The sequence below is a fragment of the Misgurnus anguillicaudatus genome, chromosome 19, assembly GCF_027580225.2.
Source record: "Misgurnus anguillicaudatus chromosome 19, ASM2758022v2, whole genome shotgun sequence".
Classification (NCBI taxonomy): Eukaryota; Metazoa; Chordata; class Actinopteri; order Cypriniformes; family Cobitidae; genus Misgurnus; species Misgurnus anguillicaudatus.
This window is the reverse complement of record NC_073355.2, coordinates 53,121,183-53,144,674: the sequence shown is the minus strand read 5'-3', so window position 1 is coordinate 53,144,674 and position 23,492 is coordinate 53,121,183. Positions and strand designations below refer to the sequence as shown.

General features: G+C 40.3%; 1 protein-coding gene across 1 annotated transcript; it reads left to right on the top strand.

Moving 5' to 3' along the window:
• Window positions 1-15,015: 15,015 nt before the first annotated feature.
• LOC141350885 (GTPase IMAP family member 4-like) lies at window positions 15,016-21,707 on the top strand. Its single transcript, XM_073856734.1, has 2 exons — window positions 15,016-15,067; window positions 20,941-21,707. The coding sequence occupies exons 1-2, from the start codon at window positions 15,016-15,018 to the stop codon at window positions 21,705-21,707; spliced, it is 819 nt and encodes a 272-aa protein (XP_073712835.1).
• Window positions 21,708-23,492: the final 1,785 nt, after the last annotated feature.

Sequence of the window (23,492 nt, the reverse complement as noted above, 5' to 3'; positions counted from 1 at the left end):
AGCTTCATGCTAATTCATGTTAGCATCATGCTAGCTTCATGCTAATTCATGTTAGCATCATGTTAGCTTCATGCTAATTCATGTTAGCATCATGCTAATTCATGTTAGCATCATGCTAGCTTCATGCTAATTCATGTTAGCATCACGCTAGCTTCATGCTAATTCATGTTAGCATCACGCTAGCTTCATGTTAATTCATGTTAGCATCACGCTAGCTTCATGCTAATTCATGTTAGCATCACGCTAGCTTCATGCTAATTCATGTTAGCATCATGCTAGCTTCATGCTAATTCATGTTAGCATCATGCTAGCTTCATGCTAATTCATGTTAGCATCATGTTTACTCATGCTTATTCATGTTAACATCATGCTAACTTAGTGCTAAATCATGTTAACATGCTAAGTTTTTGTTAAATCATGTTTACGGAAAGTTAGACTACTAAACTAAACTTGTTTTAAGTTTCTCCAAAACTTTTTTAAACGTTCAGGCCAGGTTTTGTCAAGCCAACATAAAGTTAAACATAAAGTGTCTTCAAACTTTTCTATCTAGTTATATTTTATTCTTATGTCTGCACGTTTTTTCGGCACGTAACTCGTCCCGCACGGTTTGCCGTAGTCCCATGAAAGATGGCTCAAATCGACCGGTTTATTGAGGAGAGGTGTGCTATGACTTTTATAAGCGATCGGGTGCAGGATTTCCGAAAGGGGGGCGAAAAACCACCCGAAAAATCCCATTGACTTAACATTGCGCCCAACTTTGACGGGTCATAGCTCCGCTCGAGAATTTTGTAGAAACATGTGGGTTACAACATTTGAAGAGGGTGGTAGGCTCTGTAAGAACATGGATCACAATGGGGTGTAAGTTGTACCCCTGGGGTGTAAGAGGTGCCCAAAAGTGCCCCATTGACTTATAATGGGCCAGGAAACACGCCCATATAAGGGAATAAAACCGTTCCAGATGGGATATCTTTGCTTTACAGTGTCGTAGAGATACGTGGGTGGGCTCATTTTACTTGGGCATCCAATCAGTCTCTCAGGATCCTCCCAGAGTTATTAAGCCACGCCCCTAGCAACAATTTTGGGCACCCTAGCAACATCTCCCATAGACTGCCATTATAAAATGCCAGGATGGATATCTTTGCAGCACAGTGTCATAGAGACTTGGGGGTGGGCTCATTTTACCCAGACATCCAATCAGTCTCTCAGGATCCTTATTGAGGTATTAAGCCACGCCCCTAGCAACCACTTTTGAGCACCCTAGCAACATAACATTGAAACAGTTATATCTCGGCATCAGAACATCGTAGAGACACGGGGGTTGGACCGTTTTACTTGTGACTCGGAATGTAATCACTGGCCACATCATTGGCCACTCCCAAGCCACGCCCCTAGAAACCAAATATGAGCACCCTAGCAACCCAATAAACAAAGCCTTATATCTTCGCATCAGAACATCGTAGAGACACGGGGGTTGGACCATTTTACTTGTGACTCAGAGTGTAATAACTGGCCACATTATTGGCCACTCCCAAGCCACGCCCCTAACAACCAAATATGAGCACCCTAGCAACATAATAAACAAAGCCTTATATCTCTGGATCCGAACATCATAGAGACATGGGGGTTGGGTCTTTGGGTCATGTTAGCTTCATGCTAGCTTAATGCTAAGTCATACTAGCTTCATGCTAGTTTCATGCTAGCTTAATGCTAATTTCATAATAAATCTTGCTAACTTCACGTTAAATCATGCTAGCTTTATGCTAACTTCATGTTAACTTCTTGCTAATCATGCTAACATCATGCTAGCTTCATGCTAATCATGCTAACATCATGCTATCTTTATGCTAATCATTCTAACATCATGCTAACTTCATGCTAATCATGCTAACATCATGCTAGCTTGATGCTAATCATGCTAGCCTCATGCTAATCATGTTAGCTTCATGCTAATCATGCTAGCTTCATGCTAGCTTCATGTTAGCTTCATGCTAACATCATGTTAATCATGCTAACATCATGCTAACATCATGCTAACATCATGCTAGCTTCATGCTAATCATGCTAACTTCATGCTAATCATGTTAGCTTCATGCTAGCTTCATGCTTATCATGCTAGCTTCATGCTAGCTTCATGCTAATCATGCTAACATCATGCTAATCATGCTAACATCATGCTAATCATGCTAGCTTCATGCTAATCATGCTAGCTTCATGCTAGCTTCATGCTAATCATGCTAGCTTAATGCTAGCTTCATGCTAACTTCATGGTAATCATGTTAGCTTCATGCTAGCTTCATGCTAATCATGTTAACATCATGCTAGCTTCATGCTAACTTCATGCTAATCATGCTAACATCATGCTAATCATGCTAACATCATGCTAACATCATGCTAGCTTCATGCTAATCATGCTAACTTCATGCTAATCATGTTAGCTTCATGCTAATCATGTTAACATCATGCTAGCTTCATGCTAACTTCATGCTAATCATGCTAACATCATGCTAATCATGCTAATCATGCTAACATCATGCTAATCATGCTAGCTTCATGCTAATCATGCTAGCTTCATGCTAATCATGCTAGCTTCATGCTAACTTCATGCTAATCATGTTAGCTTCATGCTATCATCATGCCAACTTCCTGATAATCATGCTAACATCATGCTAACTTCATGCTAATCATATTAACATCATGTTAGCTTCATGCTAATGATGTTCGCTTTATGCTAGCTTCATGCTAATCATGTTAACATCATACTACCTTCACGTTAATTATGCTAACATCATGCTAATCATACTACCTTCAATAAACAAAGCCTTATATCTCCACATCAGAACATCGTAGAGACACGGGGGTTGGACCGTTTGACTCGTGACTCTGAGTATAATCATACATTGCCCCCAGAATTTTGCCACGGCAAGCACCACTTCACATTTTCTTCAGGAAATGTACCTATCTAGTTATTATTATTAGTGGTGCTTGCATTTATGCAAGGCATCACTATTACTATTCCTCAGGGATATTATTCTTATTAGTGGTGCTTGCATTTATGCAAGGCATCACTATTACTATTCCTCAGGGATATTATTATTAGTGGTGCTTGCATTTATGCAAGGCATCACTATTACTATTGCTCATACTTATTATTTATTTATTTATTCTTATATCTGGACACTTTTTCGGCGCGTAACTCGTCCCGCACGGTTTGTCGTAGACCAATGAAACAGGGCTCAAAATGACCGACATATTGAGGACACGTCTGCTATGACTTTTATAAGGGATCGGGTGCAGGATTTCCGAAAGGGGGGCGAAAAACCACCCGAAAAATCCCATTGACTTAACATTGGGCCCAACTTTGACGAGTCATAGCTCCGCTCAAGGATTTTGTAGAAACATGTAGGTTACAACATTTGAAGAGGGTGGTAGGCTCTGTAAGAACATGGATCACAATGGGGTATAAGTTGTACCCCTGGGGTGTAGGAGGCGCCCAAAAGTGCCCCATTGACTTATAATGGGTCAGGGAACATGCCCATATAAGGTAATAAAAATGTTCCTGATGGGATATCTTCGCATTACAGTCTCGTAGAATCAAGGGGGTGGGCTTATTTTACTCAGGCACCCAATCAATCTCTTAGGAGAGTCCCAGAGCTATTAAGCCACGCCCCTAGTAACCATTTTGGGCACCCTAGCAACATCTCCCATAGACTGCCATTATAAAATGCCCAGATGGATATCTTTGCACCACAGTGTCATAGAGACATGGGGGTGGGCTCATTTTACTCAGGCATCCAATCAGTCTCTCAGGATCCTGACAGAGGGATTAAGCCACGCCCCTAGCAACCACTTTTGAGTACCCTAGCAACACAAAATTTAAACGGTTATATCTCGGCATAAGAACATCGTAGAGACACAGGGGTTGGACCGTTTTACTTGTGACTCGAAGTGTAATCACTGGCCACATCATTGACCACTCCCAAGCCACGCCCCTAGCAACAACTTTTGAGCACCCTAGCAACATAAAATTCAAACAGTTATATCTCGGCATCCGAACATCGTAGAGACACGGGGGTTGGACCGTTTGACTCGTGACTCGGAGTGTAATCATTATGGGATGCCAATTTTTTTCCCTAGCAACCAAATACAGTACCCTAGCAACAGAGTAAACAAAGCCTTATATCTCGGCATCCGAACATCGTAGAGACACGGGGGTTGGACCGTTTGACTCGTGACTCGGAGTGTAATCATTATGGGATGCCAATTTTTTTCCCTAGCAACCAAATACAGTACCCTAGCAACAGAGTAAACAAAGCCTTATATCTCGGCATCCGAACATCGTAGAGACACGGGGGTTGGACCGTTTGACTCGTGACTCAGAGTGTAATCATTATGGGATGCCAATTTTTTTCCCTAGCAACCAAATACAGTACCCTAGCAACAGAGTAAACAAAGCCTTATATCTCCGCATCAGAACATCGTAGAGACACGGGGGTTGGACCGTTTGACTCGTGACTCGGAGTGTAATCATTATGGGATGCCAATTTTTCCCCTAGCAACCAAATACAGTACCCTAGCAACAGAGTAAACAAAGCCTTATATCTCCGCATCAGAACATCGTAGAGACACGGGGGTTGGACCATTTGACTCATGACTCGGAGTGTAATCATTATGGGATGCCAATTTTTTTCCCTAGCAACCAAATACAGTACCCTAGCAACAGAGTAAACAAAGCCTTATATCTCCGCATCAGAACATTGTAGAGACACGGGGGTTGGACCGTTTGACTTGTGACTCGGCGGGTAATCACTAGTGGATGCCATTTTTTCCCCTAGCAACCAAATACAGTACCCTAGCAACAGAGTAAACAAAGCCTTATATCTCCGCATCAGAACATCGTAGAGACATGGGGTTTGGACCGTTTGACTCATGACTCGGAGGGTAATCACTAGTGGATGCCAATTTTTTCCCTAGCAACCAAATACAGTACCCTAGCAACAGAGTAAACAAAGCCTTATATCTCCGCATCAGAACATCGTAGAGACACGGGGGTTGGACCGTTTGACTCGTGACTCAGAGTGTAATCATTATGGGATGCCAATTTTTTCCCTAGCAACCAAATACAGTACCCTAGCAACAGAGTAAACAAAGCCTTATATCTCCGCATCAGAACGTCGTAGAGACACGGGGGTTGGACCGTATGACTAATGACTCGGCGTGTAATCATTATGGGATGCCAATTTTTTCCCTAGCAACCAAATAGAGTACCCTAGCAACAGAGTAAACAAAGCCTTATATCTCCGCATCAGAACGTCGTAGAGACACGGGGGTTGGACCGTATGACTAATGACTCAGAGTGTAAACATTATGGGATGCCAATTTTTTCCCTAGTAACCAAATACAGTACCCTAGCAACAGAGTAGACAAAGCCTTATATCTCCGCTTCAGAACGTCGTAGAGACACGGGGGTTGGACCGTATGACTAATGACTCAGAGTGTAATCATTATGGGATGCCAAATTTTTCCCTAGCAACCAAATACAGTACCCTAGCAACCAAATAAACAAAGCCTTATATCTCTGCATCAGAACATCATAAAGACACGGGGTTGGACCGTTTGACTCATGACTCGGAGTGTAATCACTAGTGGATGTCAATTTTTTTCCATAGCAACCAAATACAGTACCCTAGCAACCGAATGAACAAAGCCTTATATCTCCACATTAGAACATCGTAGAGACACGGGAGTTGGATTGTTTTACTTGTGGTTTGGAGTATAATCATATACTGTCCCTCGAATTTTGCCACGGCAAGCACCACTCACATTTTCTTCAGGAAATGTACCTATCTAGTTATAATAATAATTATTATTCTTATGTCTGGACACTTTTTCGGCGCGTAACTCATCCCACACGGTTTGCCGTAGTCCCATGAAAGAGGGCTCAAATCGACCGGATTATTGAGGAGAGGTGTGCTATGACTTTTATAAACGATCGGGTGCAGGGTTTCCGAAAGGGGGGCGAAAAACCACCCAAAAAATCCCATTGACTTAACATTGCGATGAACTTTGACGGGTCATAGCTCTGCTCGAGGATTTTGTAGAAACATGTGGGTTACATTGTTTGAAGAGGGTGGTAGACTCTGTAAGAACATACATCACAATGGGGTGTAAATTGTACCCCTGGGGTGTAAGAGGCGCCCAAAAGTGCCCCAATGAAAAGTCAATGGGGGAAAATCCCATAGACTTAACATTGCAAAAACTTTGACGGGTCATAGGTATGAGCGAGGATTTCGTAGAAACATGTGGGTTACTAAGTTTGAAAAGGGTGCTAGACTCTGTCAGGACGTCCCCCACAATGGGGTGTAAGGTTACCCTAGCAACCATTTTGGGCACCCTAGCAACCTATCCCATAGACTGCCATTATAAAATGCCCAGATAAATATCTTTGCACCACAGTGTCATAGGGACATGGGGGTGGGCTCATAAACCTGCGAACCTCTGACTTGCGGTCAAACCAACATTTCATCTTTCTCTGAGCTTTTTCCAGGTTTTCCTTTGCAAATTCTCCAGCCAAAATTAAACGTCGACAAAAACCCTGCACATATTGAATCAAACTCTGTGGTGGCTCCGGTGGCAAAACACCATCACACAATACTGCCAATGGTCCTCGTACACTGTGTCCAAAAACTAACTGATTAGGGCTTAGCCCCAAACTCTCCTGAATAACCTCACGAGCAGCCAGCAACATCCATGGCAACCCTTCCTCCCAATCACCCTTAAGCTTAGTACAATATGCCCTCAATAGAGACTTTAAAGTCTGATGGAAACGCTCTAAAGCACCTTGACTTTCAGCATGGTATGCACTTGACCTGTTGTGTTTGATGCCAAGCTGTCTCAACACTTCCTGAAACATATTTGACGTAAAATTTGTACCCTGATCACTCTGAACAATTTTTGGAATTCCAAAAATAGATATAAACTGGGTCAAAGCTTTAACAACAGACCGTGTTGTAAGGGAACGCATGGGATAGGCTGCAGGATATCTAGTACTTTCACCTGCCAGGTTATTTCCCAAAATAACTGAAACTCCCTCCACTGGCAGAGAAGGTTGAACTCCCAACACCACTGGTGCATTTACTAAATCTGATTGAAGGAACACATTATGCAAGGGAACAGAAAGTGTTTGCAGTCCAATACCTCTAATTAACACACTATTCCCTGTATCAGATTTCTGCGAAAAAGGCAGAACAAATTCCAAGATAAATGACTCTGATGCACCAGTATCTCTCAACACCTTAACAGGGGCCTGCTTGTCACATCCAAGTAATGACACATAGCCATCTGTAATAAAAGCAGCATAGCCAGTGTCTCCATCATTACAAAGTACCACAGGTTTCGCCACATTCTGTAAAACATCAAGGCAACAATCAATATTAATGTCACTCTCAACAGATGAAACAGTAAGAGTAGGCTTTAGTTCAGATTTGGTACGCATCACTTTTCCTTTAAGTGCTAGACAATCCTTTTTCCAATGTCCCTTTAGATGACAATAAGCACAACGGTCATTATTGTCAACATCATTTCTCAAATTCCTCTCTCCTTTATCAGAAGGGACATGACGGGGAACTGCACCATCTTCAGGATTATCAGTGAACTTTGACCTACCTTTCTTAAGTTCTACCTTATGATTGAGTACATACTCATCAGCAAGAACTGCAGCTTCTTCTGTAGATATAACATTACAATCGGTCAGAAAAATGGACACATGCTCAGGCAAAGTACTTTTAAATTGCTCTAACAAAAACAATTCAAAGATTTTCATACGCATCTGTTCCTGAGGCAGAACACAATCTTTCACAAATTCAGAATACGTCTGTTCTGTAAGTTTCCGCATGTTCCTAAATTTCTGCCTATAGGCCTCTGGCACCAACTCATAAACCTTTAACACAGCCTCTTTTACCTTTTGATAGCTTTGACCATCATGAGTACTTAAGGCAGAAATGGCCTTTTGTGCCTTACCCGCCAACACACACTGCAGCATTACGGTCTGCTCCTTCTCAGGCCATTTCATCATACTTGCCAAACGTTCAAATAAACTGAAGAAAGTATCAACATCAGTTTCACTGAACTTGGGCAACAGTCTAATATTATTGGCAACATCCAACCCCATTACAGAACTGGATACACCAGTCCCTGCCAACTTGCCTTCCCCAATCAACTGAAAACGCACAGCCTCAACCTCCAATTTACGAATCTCAACTTCACGATTCAGTCTTACCTTTTCTAACTCTAAAAGCATCAGTTCTTTCCTCTGCTCAAAAGAGAATGTTGAAGCCATTTCGCCAACACGATCAGAACCAAACTCACTAGTATCAAGGACATTCAAGTTAATAAGAGCAGTTTTAACAATTAATGCAACACTGTCCTTCAACTTTTTATCCTAAGTATTTAACTGTATATCATATTTTGCAGCAACCACCAACAATTGTTTCTTTGTTAGCTGATCAAACAGTTCCTCACTAGGAGACTCAAAAAATAAGTCTAACTCAACCATTTACAACGAGATTCAACTGTTCTCAAACTACCTGTAAACACAAATCGTGATTATTCCCCCCTACTCTATTTCCCTTTTTCCCTACAATAAGTAGACCCTAATCTTCATGCCCATGCCAAGAGTTGAGTCTTTTTAAGCACTCAAATACCGTCAATCGTATAATCTCACGGACAAACCAGTGAGACACGCAAAAGCGGCAGTGCTCTCAACCCAGCAAAAAGCACAAAAATAACAAACTAAAACAACAAACCAACGCAACGCGTTGTTAAACCTACTGGGGAAATACCACAACTGTGCTACAGAATACAATGAGTTTGTTGACAAACTAACATGTCAATAATAGATTATTGAATATTATGAATAAACTAGACATCATTCTCTACACAAAAATAGAAAAACGTTCTCACGACAATTTGGGAGGAAAGCAAAAGTAACTTACCCAACGTAATGTGGTTTCAGTTTAGTTTTCCTTAAATTTCTCTTTCTTCACCAACCAACAACCAAAGATGAAGCATATCTAATATACAAAAGGACACCAAACAGACTCCTTACTACTCCCAACTAAACACATGTGTGCTTGCTAACACATTAGCTGAGTTAAACACACAGGTGAATCAAATAATGTGCTCCGCCTACATTTCTGCCGGTGCTAGCACAAATTCAAGAGACAAACGTTCCTCTAAATAAAACTGGACCTTACCAAATTTGCTAACAAAATATTTTCCGGACGAGCCCCCATTTTGTTACCACCCATTTCAAGGAAGCAACAAAACACAAAGGTGCAAGTTCAAAATATAATTTATTTAATAAAGGGGTTTAAATGTAACCAAATTAAACATAAACATACACCTAACTTAACAGAAAAATCAACTTAAATATAAAGAGGCACAACAAAACAAAAGGTCCAGCCAGACTCAAAACCAAGCCAAATGAGAATGAGCCCTGGTGTGAGGATCCAGATCTCTTAAGTATCCAACGGAAATTGGAAACAGGTGGATCCAATTAACCTATAAAGAGAAAAGGTAAACAAAACAAACACTACCTCGTAACACACCACATATACCACAGATTCCCAACGATCGGAAATTTTATGCTTTCCTCGGATGTTGACGTTCTTTACAAGAACCCGATCGCCAACTTCTACTGCAGCAGCTGTCACCTTACTATCCCACCTAGCTTTATTCATCAATTGTCGCTTTTCAGCATTTTGAACAGCCAACTGGTAAGCATATTTCAACCGTCGTTTCAACTCTGTCACATAATGAGTATGAGTTGTGGGGTTATGCCCCTTTGGGTTAATACCAAAACAAAGGTCAATCGGCAAGCGAGCTTGACGACCAAACATCAAGAAGAAAGGAGACTCTCCGGTCGCATCACTCCTAGTGCAATTATACGCATGGACTAGGGGACGAACATATTTCCTCCATTGCTCTTTCTTTTTATCACTCAGGGTTCCCAGGAGATCAAGGAGAGTCCGATTGAACCTCTCTACTGGGTTACCCCGAGGGTGATAGGGTGTAGTGCGTGATTTAACCTCAGCTATTGTGCACAATTCTTTCACCAACTCAGACTCAAAATTGGCACCCTGATCACTGTGAATTCTCTTAGGAAAACCGAAATTGCAAATCAGATTTTCCCACATCACTGAAGCCACCGTTTTGGCTGTTTGATCTTTTGTGGGAAATCCCCACGAGAACTTTGTGAAATGGTCCGTAATGACTAAAATGTCATGGGTGTCACTCGAATCCGGTTTTAAGGACAGATATTCAATAAAGACTAACTCTAAAGGAGCATATGCTTTGATGTTTACTAGCTCTGCAGCTCTTTGTGCCCGAGCTTTTCTCTTCACACACCTCTCACATGTTTTGCATTTTCTTTCCACATATTCTGCCATTTTAGGCCAATAAAATCGAGCTCTTGCTAGTTCCAAAGTCCTTTCATACCCCATGTGCCCAGTTTCATCATGAACTCCATCAAGAGCCCTTTTCCTGAAACTATGGGGAACTACCAACTGTCCATATTTTTGGCCATACTGATCAGATACCATACGATATAGCACACCTTCAACTAAACTCATTTTGTGTATCTCTCTCAGCATTAGATTCACTTCTTTTGATTCTTTGAGTTTTTCTGCTCAAGATAAATTCTCAGCAGACTCGACCAGGTGGATTACTCTCCTGATAGAGACATCCTCTCTTTGTAACTTGTACCAATCTGCCGGAGTCATACTGGGTAAAGCAGTTTGTCCAGGCCAGTGGCAAGGCTCAATCAGGCTATCTGGGACAACATTACCATCGCAAAGAAGCATTTCTACAGCCGGAGACGGACTGATGTTGCCTTCCTGCAGGTCTTCTTCCATACCTGACTGTACCGTATGTGTCTCGCAATAAGCCAAATGCTGTAACTGCACGGTCTTAATAGCTTCCTGATCAAACTTCTCAAACTCAGCCTCTGCACACTCTGCTCTATTAATCAAATTAGCCACTCGCTCATCCATACTGATGGTCTCTGCATCATCAATTAATGGCTCTTGAGGATGCCGGGAGAGCCCATCGGCGTCAGCATTAGTTTTGCCGGCTCTGTATTTGATATCAAAATCATACATTGACAGGGCTGAGAGACACCTATGACCAGCTGCAGTGAGCACATACACTAATGGGTTGTTGTCCGCTAATATGGTAAATTTTGTACCATACAGAAAATCGTGAAATTTCTCACACACAGCCCATTTTAGTGCTAAGTATTCTAACTTATGCACAGGGTAGTTTTTCTCGCTCTTTGAAAGGCCACGGCTGGCATAGGCAATTACTCTGGTCTTCCCATTCTGAACTTGATATAAAGCAGCACCTATGCAACTGACGCTGGCATCAGTGTGGACGATATAGGGTAACCTCCAATCTGCAAAACCCAAAATGGATGCTGTTGTAAGCTTCAGTATGATAGAGTCAAAAGCAGCTTGGCAATTATCATCCCATCTTCCAGCTAGAGGTTGTACTTTACCCTTACCACGGTAAGATGAAGTTGAATGTCTGGTAGAGAACTCACACTGCAATAAAGCATTGAGGGGCTTAACTATCTGAGAGTAACCCTCAACAAAACGACGATAGTACCCTGTGAATCCTAGAAATGACCTCAAATCTCTGACAGTTTTTGGGACTGGCCATTGTCCGGGTCAGGGTGTATACCTTGAGCAGAAATAACATGCCCTAGATAATTTACAGAGGTTTGAAAAAATTTGCACTTGGAAGGTGCCAACTTCAGCCCAAAAGCTGAAATCCGTTGGAGTACCTTCATGAGCCTATCCTCATGCTGTTCAAGGGTGTCAGAAAAAATAATCAAGTCATCAAGAAAAGCTATAACCTCCTGCAAATTCAGACCAGCCATGACCTTTTCCATGGTCCTTTGAAAAGTTGCAGGAGAGTTTGTCAGCCCTTGTGGTAAACGTTTGAATTGCCAGTTCCCGAACGGTGTAGTGAATGCCGTTTTATGGTGGTCACTCTCTTCCACTTCCAGCTGATAATACCCACTCTTTAAGTCTAGGACTGAGAACCATTTAGAACCTGACAACAAGGCAAATGTCTCCTCAATCCTAGGGAGAGGGTATGCATCCTTCTTGGTCAACTTGTTAAGCTTACGGTAGTCTACCACCATTCTCAAGTCACCATTTTTCTTCCTCACCAGTACTACTGGGGAAGCATATGGGCTGTTAGACTCCTCTATAATCTCACTAGCAAGCAGATCTAATAAGTGTTTCCTCAGATCCTCAAAATCAGCTGGAGAGACACGTCGAGTACGCTCTTTAAAGGGGACATGTTCAACTAACTCTATGCGATGTGCCACTCCTGACACTCGCCCCACATCTAAGTCATGCTTTGAAAATGCGCTTGATGTTTCACAATTTATTCTTTCAGTGATGTGGGTTTTAAGCTCTTCACAAATAGGAGAGTCACCAAAATCCAAAATCACAGGGTCTTCTGACTTGGCTGAAAGCGGTGCCATCAGAGACGTGATCACTTGGGAGGTGCTAGAGTTTTCATGAATGGGGACAGGCTTAATCCAGTCCACCGCTGAACACTCTGCAAGCACTCCCTTTGGCTGCAATGTCACATTGTGGTTCGAAACGTTTCGAATGACTACTTTGACTTTATTTCGAGCTCTCGGCTCTGCTTGTATCAATTTACATTCCACTACTAAACCTCCTGGAACATGTTGCATCAGCGGTTCATCAAGTATCATTGTCCTGCTCTTACCACAATCCTTAGCTCGATAGACTCCAGTTACTTCACACTTTTCTCCTTTGGCTATAGTTACTGCCTTTCTGCCCGACAGTCTAACTGGAGCAGTGTGCTGTGTCCTATTACAATGTGTCAAAATCTTATCACACTCCTGATATGCAGCTATCCAATGGGTGCCGATGGGGAGATGTTGTAGATATTCACTCCCCCGCAGCACCTTACAATCATTCATTAGCTGGCGGAGGACATTCGTGCCTACCAACAAGGGCAGATGAGCACTGTAGGTTTGATCTGGGCAGACAAGTGCTAATGCACCTACAACTGCATCCTTCCCACAAACAACCTTAGGGAACTGTACTTCTATCTCAATGAACCCCAAATAGGGGACGATTTGCCCTGCAGCTCCTTCTACTCTGAGTAAATTTCTCATGGGAGTTATGGCCCTACTTTGTAAGTATTGGTTGTAGAAAGATTCTGATACACATGTTACCTGTGACCCAGTGTCGATTAGACACTGACATTCAACACCATCTAGCCAAGCTCTGCTTTCCCAAGGTTCTCCGATTAACCCCTTAGGGGCCTGGTTGGTATTTTCAATGGAACTTTTTACAATCCCAGCCTCTGTTCGTTCCACAACAGAGACTACTCTGTGTTTAAATGTGCATTGGGCATTCTATTTAGAGGACTTCTTTGCTCATGCCTCTGCACTAACTTTTGCTGGACCAAAGCTGCATTCACTGGATTAGGACATTGTTGCAAATAGTGAGAGTCTTCGCCACAACGGTAACAAAACCCACTTATAGGCAGTGACCTAGTTTGTATTTGCGGCACAGGGCGTGATAGTTTTGCTTCTTTGCCTCTTTTCTTCTTAGGCATATTTGCAGGACGGTGATCAGCTGTACATGTCTCAGCTGAGGTTGGCTTCTGTGCCTTTGCTTTAACCACCTCAGCTTCAAGCTCTTTTATACGGTTTGTCAATGCCAGATGGTCTTTCTCTTTTGCATTACTTGCTCCAAATCCTGAGTCTACAGTTAACTGCACTTGGCTTTGAGCTCTAACCTTAGGCGTACATAAATGGAGATTCATACGGTTCTCTTTGAGCTGCTTCTCATGCTCATAAGACCTCAATTTGAATAGCAAGCTAGAATAGCTCAAGTCAGGTTTTGGCAAATCTGTTAGTAAATCTTTAAGACGCAACTGAGTTATCAGAACTTTGTCCCAGCACCCTCTGATGAACTGCTTAAGAAGCAGTGTATCCGAATTTTTGTCAATCACTCCTTTCTTTTCAACTACTTCCTGCATCAGAGAATGGAGCCGCCTCAAATAATCAGAAGACTTCTCACCCTGGTTTTGGTGCGTCTCAATAAACTGTATGTAGAGTTCATCTCCACCAGTTACACTACCATAAGCTTTATCTAGCTCCAGCACATACACTTCTGGTTTTACATCCATGCCTACGCTTAAAGCGACATTAAGAGCAGGGGGGGGTAGGCTATCCAAGATAAGTCTTGATTTATGTCTTTCCATCACAGCAGTATCTGCTAGTAGTTGCTTCACATACAATTGCCATGTGGTGAAGTCTACTTCACCATTAGGCTTGGGAAAATTCCCTGAGAACATTCTCAATTTATGAGGTGAGGATACATGTCCTATATAGTCTTGGTTATGTTTAACTACATGTTCCACCACTACGCGCTTCACCTCCTGCGGTATGGTAAATGTGACAGGAGTCTCGTTCATTACATTAGCCTCTATTAGAGGTGGATCGGCTTGCTTTGCAAAGGACACTTTTGATGCAGACTGTAGTCGTGAATTTACCATAGCTGCAGGGCGGTCACAGATTTTTCTAGGAGCGGGACTTGATGTGCTAGGGCCTCTGTCATCTCCGTCAGATTTGTGTGCAAGTTTAGATGCAACCTGTATACTTAAATCGCCTGCATCTACATGGTGTAGTTGGGCTAAACTTTCTATTTGTGCCAACAGCTGATCAGCCATATCATCCGAGGTTTAACATGTATATGTAGTCTGTGATGCTGTCAGACTGTTAGAGGAATGCTTCTTCTCTTTGATCTGTCCAACATCTAAGGGTACAATTTTCAATATACTTTTGCCATCAGCACTCAGATACTCTTCTTCTGCTATTAATGGGGTAGCAACCTCCTGAAATTCACAAATCATCTCCCCTGAAAATCTGTCACCTACCCATTCTGTCTTCACTACCTCATCTAGATGATCGAAAAATCTTCTCACATCCGTGAGGGTAGTATTTGGGTCTACATTGGTAAGTAACACAGACCTTTCAGGATCACAGTTATACTGCTTACACAAGTCCACGTTGAAAGGAAAAAGAAAAAAAGTATTCAAGACAGTGGAAAAAAAGGTTAGAAAATAACTGAATTAATAAAGATTAGTTTTATCACACAAGCGCAGCCCCACGTTGGGCGCCAAATTTTTCACTCTCTATTCTGTAACCCATACGTTGGATTCACTTTAAAGAAAATGAGGAAAAATATCTACTAGGTCTGAGATCACTTAAATCTCAGCTTATCTTAATGTTTGGAGTCCTGGGTTCGGGGTTTCACACAACAACAAAAAAATATATAGTTTAAGAATAGTGTGTCTGCACTTATATGAAATCAGATCTTATTTAATTTATATATATATATAACTGCTTGAATAAAGGCACGAACACAAGAATTAACCTGAGTGAATAGTAGTGTATTTACTACCCTTTTTCTTCTTTATAACTTTGAACTGCATTGCAAGTTTATTCAACTTTTTCTTTCCGTTCACAATTGACCCATTGAACAATAAAAGATATCATTCAACAATTGAAGTAACAAAAAAAATATACATATCCCAAACAGTATGAATCCAAATATTGTAAAGTACCAAAGTTCTCAATTTGAGGTAGAAATGTGTTTAGCTCAGTTCAGTCTGTGTGTGTGTATATAAAGGAAAGAAAGCCTACAGATTTCCCAACGAATCCAAACGAATCCAAACGCTGAAGAAAAACTAACTTTAGTTGTCGAGTCCTGTGAGTGCGCAGTGCATCTGTAGCAAATTCCACCGTATCGCGTCCATATCGACCCGAATCCCAAAACAATCACAGCGTGATGAAACAGTTCAATTTCATCAAACACATGCTGCAATCCTTACCTAACGCAATGAAACAGTTTAAGCATGTATTTAGATAGAGATTTGCAAGGATGGATTAAGTTGAGCAGCTGCCAAAATGCAGCGCACATCTTTCACCACAAGCTGGCGCACAAGTGACGTCAACGTCACTCCACTACATTCACATAACGTTTATCACTTTCAACTTAAAACATTATGTAAACATATATTGTTTAAATACAATCTCAAAACTATTTAAACAACAATGACTATAATATGAAGAAAAGGAAAGAGAAGAAAAAAAACTCAGTTTGCAAACTTTATGCCCGATTCACAGACGGCACCACCCACCATCATCTTACATTAAAAATTAAAATACACAGAAATTATTAAGAAAATAAGAATGATTAAACCTTACCTAACGCTATGAAACTGTTTTAGCATGTATTTAGATAGAGATTTGCAAGGATGGTTTAAGTTGAGCAGCTTCCAAAATGCAGCGCACATCTTTCACCACAAGCTTGCGCACAAGTGACGTCAGTATCAATCGACTCAACTTCTCTAATAATCCATTACAATTCACAAAAAAAAAATAATACACACATATATATAAATGAATTTTACATGACTAAACATGCATCAGGTAAAAAAAAATACAAATAAAAAAAAACAATGATAATAAAAAAACACTTATTCTCAGGTATGAGTGACAGAAATATTCAATCCATCAATTCAATTATTTGAGTGGGTTACATCTGCATCACCAACGGGTTGGCACGTATGGTCGGGTTGTGACCATTTGCCACTGAACCTGCATTAACGACGACAGTGGGGCCTCCAGCCTTGTCAAACGGGTTGGCACGTATGGTCGGGTTGCGATTTTGGCGTTTTCGTGTGTCTTGTGAATAGTATGCCATACAGACCCGTTTGCCACTGAACCTGCATTAACGATGACAGTGGGGCCTCCAGCCTTAGTCAAACGGGTTGGCACGTATGGTCGGGTTGCAATGTTTGGCGTTTTCTCATGGTCTTGTAAATAGTATGCAATATAGACCCGTTTGCCACTGAACCTGCATTAACAACGACAGTGGGGCTTCAGGCCTTAGTCAAACGGGTCGACAGGTTTCATTTTCTCTTAAAGATCGAAAGGTGACCCTTAGTTACCATATATACCTTCGCAGTGGGCCCCCAATTTGCAAAATCCTCAACTGTGGATAACATAATTATGCCGCAATAGTTAGTCTGTCTGGAACTAAGCTGATTTAAACCACATCACTGTGTGACACTTCATTACATGTGAACGGCCCCTACGCTAATATGAGTTTGCTATTCTCTCCCTGTCTTGTCATTGACCCAGAGGGCAATGAGACAAACAGACCCAGTTCCAGTAGATGTGGAAGTTGCCACACCTATGATCTATTGGCGTCCTTCAACGTGATGCCCAGCTGATGCCTGACCAACAATCACCAGCAGAACCCGCTTACTCTCCGCATAATCTCCTTATTCATTTATATGTGTGTGTATATATATATATAAATATATAATATCTCCCAAGGGTTTTTCCCTCCTAGGGCTTTTGTTTACTTCCTCGGCTAAAAAACCCGGGTTTTTTTCTCCTAGGGGGGTTTTTACCCCGGGGAGGCAGCCTTTTTGGGCTTAACTTAGCTTCCACTTCTAGACGTTACTTTAGTAATACATTCGCTTATAATATCATAGCCGCAGCAAATTTAATTGCTTATGCTATCGTGTATTTTTTTGTGCTATCTGTTGTTTTTCTGTGCTTTTCACTGCTTCTATTAATGTAAAGCTGCTTTCAAACAATTAACTTTTGTGAAAAGCGCCATATAAATAAAATTGAATTAAATTGAATTGAACTTACCTTCAAAATCTTCCCTTTATCCGCTTTGGTGAAATTGACCAAAACAAATTGTTTTCATAAATCCCCAAGAGTCCAAGAAAATTGAATATCCAAGCATTTTATTCCAAGCATATTAAACGATTTGTTTGCCTCACAATCTTGACGTTTCTGACTAAATTACGATATTCAATTCAATTTTATTTATATAGCGCTTTTCACAATAGTTAATTGTTTCAAAGCAGCTTTACAGTAATAGATGTATGAAAAGCATAGAAAGCGAGCATAGTAATGATGTAACGTATACAGTAAAGTAGTAAGTTAAGGCAAAGGTGGCGGACTCTCCAGGGGATGAAAAAACCCCTAGGAGAAAAATCCTCCTGGCTGGTCCAGGGGGAAAACTCCTAGGAGGGAAAAAACCCTTGAGAGCGATACATATATATATGAAGAGTTTGGTTCCAAAACGCGATAAACGCCATTTTTGAAAAAAATGAGTTACTGCCAAAATCAGTATTATATCAGGTCAGTAGTTAAAAGTAAATTCTTAATTTTACGCAAAATGCAATATCCGCCGTGTTATTCTGTCATCTTTTCTCCCTTTTTTCCCAAAATGCGATAAACGCCACTGCTCCTTTTTTACAGAATGCAATAAATCCATTTCTGATATTAGAGCGGACCATTCACGCAATGTAAACAAACAATGGCGGACGCGCTGAGTCCACGGAGTCCTAGTTTTCCTCATCTACTTTGTACTTCGTGATCAACAAACAAAACAAAATAATACTTTAATTGCATCGCTAAACCTGTGATGGTTTTCTGTGACGGGAAAGAAACGTAAGCCATCAGCATCTAATATTTCCCTGAGAGGCACTCGGGAGACGGGTGCTTGTTCTCCCGACAGCAAGCTTCTCATGCTAACACATTGACCCCAGAGGATCTTATGAAAAACTTTACATAATTTTACTCAAAGTCAATGAAAATCGAGCAGGACCAAAAACATTTTACAGCTGATCTCTGTGAAAGACGTTAAGCGAGGACGTCAAGTAACCGCAATGACAGTGATCTTAATATGACAAAGTAAGTGTTTTGATTAATGACATTAATGTTTATATTTTTAATTAGTGTGTACAACTAGTCAACTAAATGAATATAACATGGCAAAGATGAATGCACATTTATATAGGCTATTGATGCAATAGATTTATAGCATTTTGAATAAAAACTTGTCATGGATTTAGTGCATTTTGTGGAAAAAATGATCCGTTTTTATAATAAATCTTTGAAAATCAAGTTATGGATTTGAATTTTTTATGTTTTTATAACCTAAAGATGCTATGTGAAAGTTTGTAACAGAAAATAGTTGTTTTCATCTTGTCACTTTCTTGGTATAGAAAACACGTTTTTACCAAAATTTGTCAAAATGGATTTATTGCGTTTTGGAACCAAACTCTTCATATATAAATACTATGGGGGTATGTAAATGAGTAAGCAAATTAAATTGGTTCTGCCGGTGGTCGCTGGTCAGGCATCGGCTGGGCATCTCGTAGAAGGACAGTCAGTAGATCAACGGTGTGATGACCTTCACGGTTGCAGGAACTTTCAGGGTCGAGGATGAGACATGGAGAGAGAAACAGAATCCTATTAGCGTAGGGGCTGTTCACATGTAATGCAAGTGTCATACAGTATAGTGGTTTAAGTCAGCTCGGTTCCAGACAGGCTAACTATTGCGGCATAAGAATATTACCCAATATGAGGTGTGTGAGTGCTTTGTTCTAGACAAAATAACTACTGCGGGAAAAGTACATTTACTGGACATTTTATGTGAATGCTTTGTTAAAGAAGATTGTCTTAAGTTTAGCTTTAAATTGATCGACTGTGTCTGATACTCGAACATTATTTGGTAAATCATTCCAGAGCTTAGGGGCTAAGTAGGAAAAGGATCTACCACCTTTAGACACTTTTGATATTCTAGGGATAATTAAGTGGCCAGAATTTTGTGATCCCAGCTTACATGATGGATTGTATTCTGATAATAATCCTCTAAGATATGAGGGTGCTAGGCCATTTAAGGCTTTGTAGGTGATTAGTAATATTTTAAATTGTATACGATATTTAACTGGTAGCCAGTGTAAGGATGCCAGAATTGGGCTTATGTGGTCATACTTCTTAGATCGAGTAAGTACCCTTGCAGAAGCGTTTTGAACTAGCTGTAGCTTGTTAACTTGATTTGCATGGCATCCCCCGAGTAACGAGTTACAATAGTCTATACTAGAGGTCATAAAAGCATGGATAAGCTTCTCTGCATCTGATGCAGACAGTATATGGCGTATTTTTGAGATATTTCTAAGATGGAAGAATGCTGTGCGGCAGACGTTGGCGATATGACTATCGAAGGATAAGTTGCTGTCGAACATCACACCTAAGTTCCTAACTGTGGAAGATGGCACCACCGTGCAGCCATCTATGTGCAACTTGTAATCTGACATATTATGTTTGGAGCGATTTGGTTCAATAATAAATATCTCTGTCTTATTGTCTTATCTCTACATAAAAAAAAAAAATGTGACTTGATATAAATACTGTAAACAATTAGTTCACTGCCGGACATTCTTTCAACTCTCATTTCCCATTCAAGACTTATAATGTTACATTTTAGTGTCACGTTTGTGGAGCAAAGTCTAATGAATCAAATATGCCCTCCTGTGGAATTTCAGCCATTTTATAAGAGATTAAGTAAGACCTAAACCATGCTAATGTATAACCACTAATGCCGACATAATTTTCTAGTCTTTTGTCACGTTTTGCATATTGTTAACATGAACTAATACAAACTTACACACCAAAGGAAATGAAAAATCATGAATCGGATAATTGGTGCCCTTAAAAAAAGTGTTGCTCTTGTAAAAACGGTTTGAATCTCACGGTCGGCAGGTTGTGATTGAGGTGCCCTTGAGCAAGGCAACTTAATCCCAATTGCCCCCCGGGTTTCACTGTGATGCCTGCGAATGTGTTTGTGTGTTCGCTACTCATTGGGATGGGTTAACACGAATTCTAATTTCATACTTGACACGTCACACTTTTTCCCACTTTAATTTTATTTAACAAAACAGACAATTAGTTATGTATTTTTTTTTAAATAAATCACAGAAGTTTTTTGTGTGTTTCTTTGTTTTTCTCACCAGTTACGGAACAGGCACAGACAAACTCACCTGATGTAAGGATCCTCCTTCTCGGAAAGACTGGTGTTGGGAAAAGTTCAACAGGAAACACCATAATAGGAGAGGAGAAATTTTTATGCAAGCTAAGTCTGATCTCTGTAACAAAGTCTTGTAGTACTAAAGAAGCAGTTATTGATGGCAAAACTGTGTCTGTCATTGACACTCCAGGGTTTTTTGACATTGATCTTCCAGAAGAAGAGTTGGCAAAAGAGATTGCAAAGAGTGTATTTCTGTCTTCACCAGGAGTGCATGCATTCTTATTTGTACTTCCTGTAAATAGATTCACAAAGCAGGAGAAAGAGGTATTGACACAAATTGAAGACATTTTTGGTAAAGATGTGCTGAAGCATCTTATAATCCTCTTCACAAATGGAGATGGTATTGACAGTGAGACATTTGAGTCAGAGATAAATCAAGTTAAGGAATTAAAATCAATTGTAGATAGCTGTAGTGGTTATCATATCTTTAACAACAAAGATTTAAGTAACAGACGGCAAGTGACAGAACTACTGAAGAAGATTGACAACATGATAGTGCAGAATGGAGGACACTACACTAGTGAGATGTTTGAGGAAGCACAGAGAATTGAACAAATGGAAAATGTTCAGGATTTTATTGCAGAGGAGGAAGATGAGGGAAATTCATTTAAAAGATTCTGGGAAAAATTCAAAGATTTTTTTAAAAAAATTGCACAAAGATTTAAAAAAAAACCAGCGTACAGACGTGTGTAGTCATTTCACAGTGAAATGTTACTTTTTTTATACAAATATCACTTTGTTCATGACTGTAATAGCTATTATTGCTTAGAGAACATAGTAAATTATTGAAGCATGCTCATAAAGTGCGGTCAAAACATTGTAATTAAAGTGTTTTCTTAATGTTTTATAAAAATATAGGGGACGGATATAGACATTTTGTAAATTGCCATTTTGTTCTTTCTGTTTTGCTCTTTTTCCATATATTGTTGAATCACATGTAGGACTCATACTCTTTTGTTATTTTACCATCAGAAGGGTGATGTGATAGGTTTAAGGAATAGTGCTATGTTCATTTTAACTCTGCTTTCTACATTACGCAGATATATGTTGTGTTGGTTGTTATGTGTAAACCGATAATCATTAAATGCAATTATATAACTAATACCTGTAAACTCTTAAGACTGTTAACTGTAAGTTCAGCTTTTTTCCTTTGTTATTATCTAAACCAAAATTGCATACGGACTATAAAATGTTAGTAATTCAAAATCAAAATGTACTATTACCAATAAATACGCAAGTTGCTTAGACAGTGGTGGTCAGATGTCCTTTTTTAAACAAACTCAAGCAAACAAAACTAGGGTTGTGCAACGGAGTCAGTATTTGTATCTGTAACAATCTCAAAATTATTTGTATTTGTATTCGGATGAAACCGTAAGTGGGGTGGGGGGGTGGGGGGGGTCTTAAACCGGAAGTTTGTCATATTACATGAAAATGGCATTTTAAATGCATTTTTGCCTTTTATTATAATTATAACATAAATAACTGTAATATTAATATTAATAAAAAATAATAATACAAAATTTTAATCATAAAGACAACTTGATTCTCGTTACTAATAAGCAGAGGTGGGACAAAGTCATTGTTATGCAAGTCACAAGTAAGTCTCAAGTCTTTGTTCTAGTCCCGAATCAAGTCGAGTCAAAGATGAGGCAAGTCCCAAGTCGAGTCCAAAGTCCTACCATTTTAGTTTAGAGTCATTTCAAGTCTTCTTACAACAGAAAGAAAATGTATAAAAATCATGTATGTCTGTAAGATTTGTATTTATTTAAACCTTGCCATGTCAATGTAGTGACTTAGCTGCAGTGGTGTAGTCTACTCTAGATTTTTGCAGTGAGTATACTGTGATTTTTCCCTCTCACTCTTAAGGGGGTCGCACACCGGCCGCGCAGCTCAGCGTCCCGTTGCATCTAGGACAACTCGGATATATTGTAAACCGGAAGTGCAAATAGCGTGAGCTTCGTCAGATAGCATCTAATTCAAAATGCAAAATATACGTTAGCAGCCAATGTTAATCATTAATGATTTGGGACAAATATGATGTTATTTAATGTTAAACTATGTGAGTGGTGCTGTGTGGCGCGATAGGGATTTGAGCAACTTCCTGAGTCACAGCTGGGCGGCGCCGGTGTGCGTATACTCATAGAAAACAATGTGTTCGATTTTTTTTTTGAGCTGCGCGGCCGGTGTGCGATCCCCTTTATGCTCACTTGTCCCAGCGCGACACCCCATAAGCACCACCACACTTACAGATGCATACAGTATGGATCTTCATGTAACTGAGAGCATTCTGAAAGTGTACTCATAAACACATAAACTGAATGTGTTATCAACATGTCAGTTTATTATAAGAAAAAAAAGACTTTGGGGCCAATCACACCAGAAGCGTTTATGGCAGTTGCAGGCGCCTTTTTTGAATGATATTCTATGGGCAGTGAGCGTATGCGGGCTGTTTGTGCGCACTGAGCGCCTTGCGTTTTT

Excerpts from the sequence above, each read along its gene's own strand:
- LOC141350885 (XM_073856734.1), top strand. The coding sequence starts at position 15,016 with ATGATCGAAAAATCTTCTCACATCCGTGAGGGTAGTATTTGGGTCTAC. Across the intron at positions 15,068-20,940 it reads TAGTATTTGGGTCTACATTG|TTACGGAACAGGCACAGACA; the intron begins GTAAGTAACACA and ends TTTTCTCACCAG.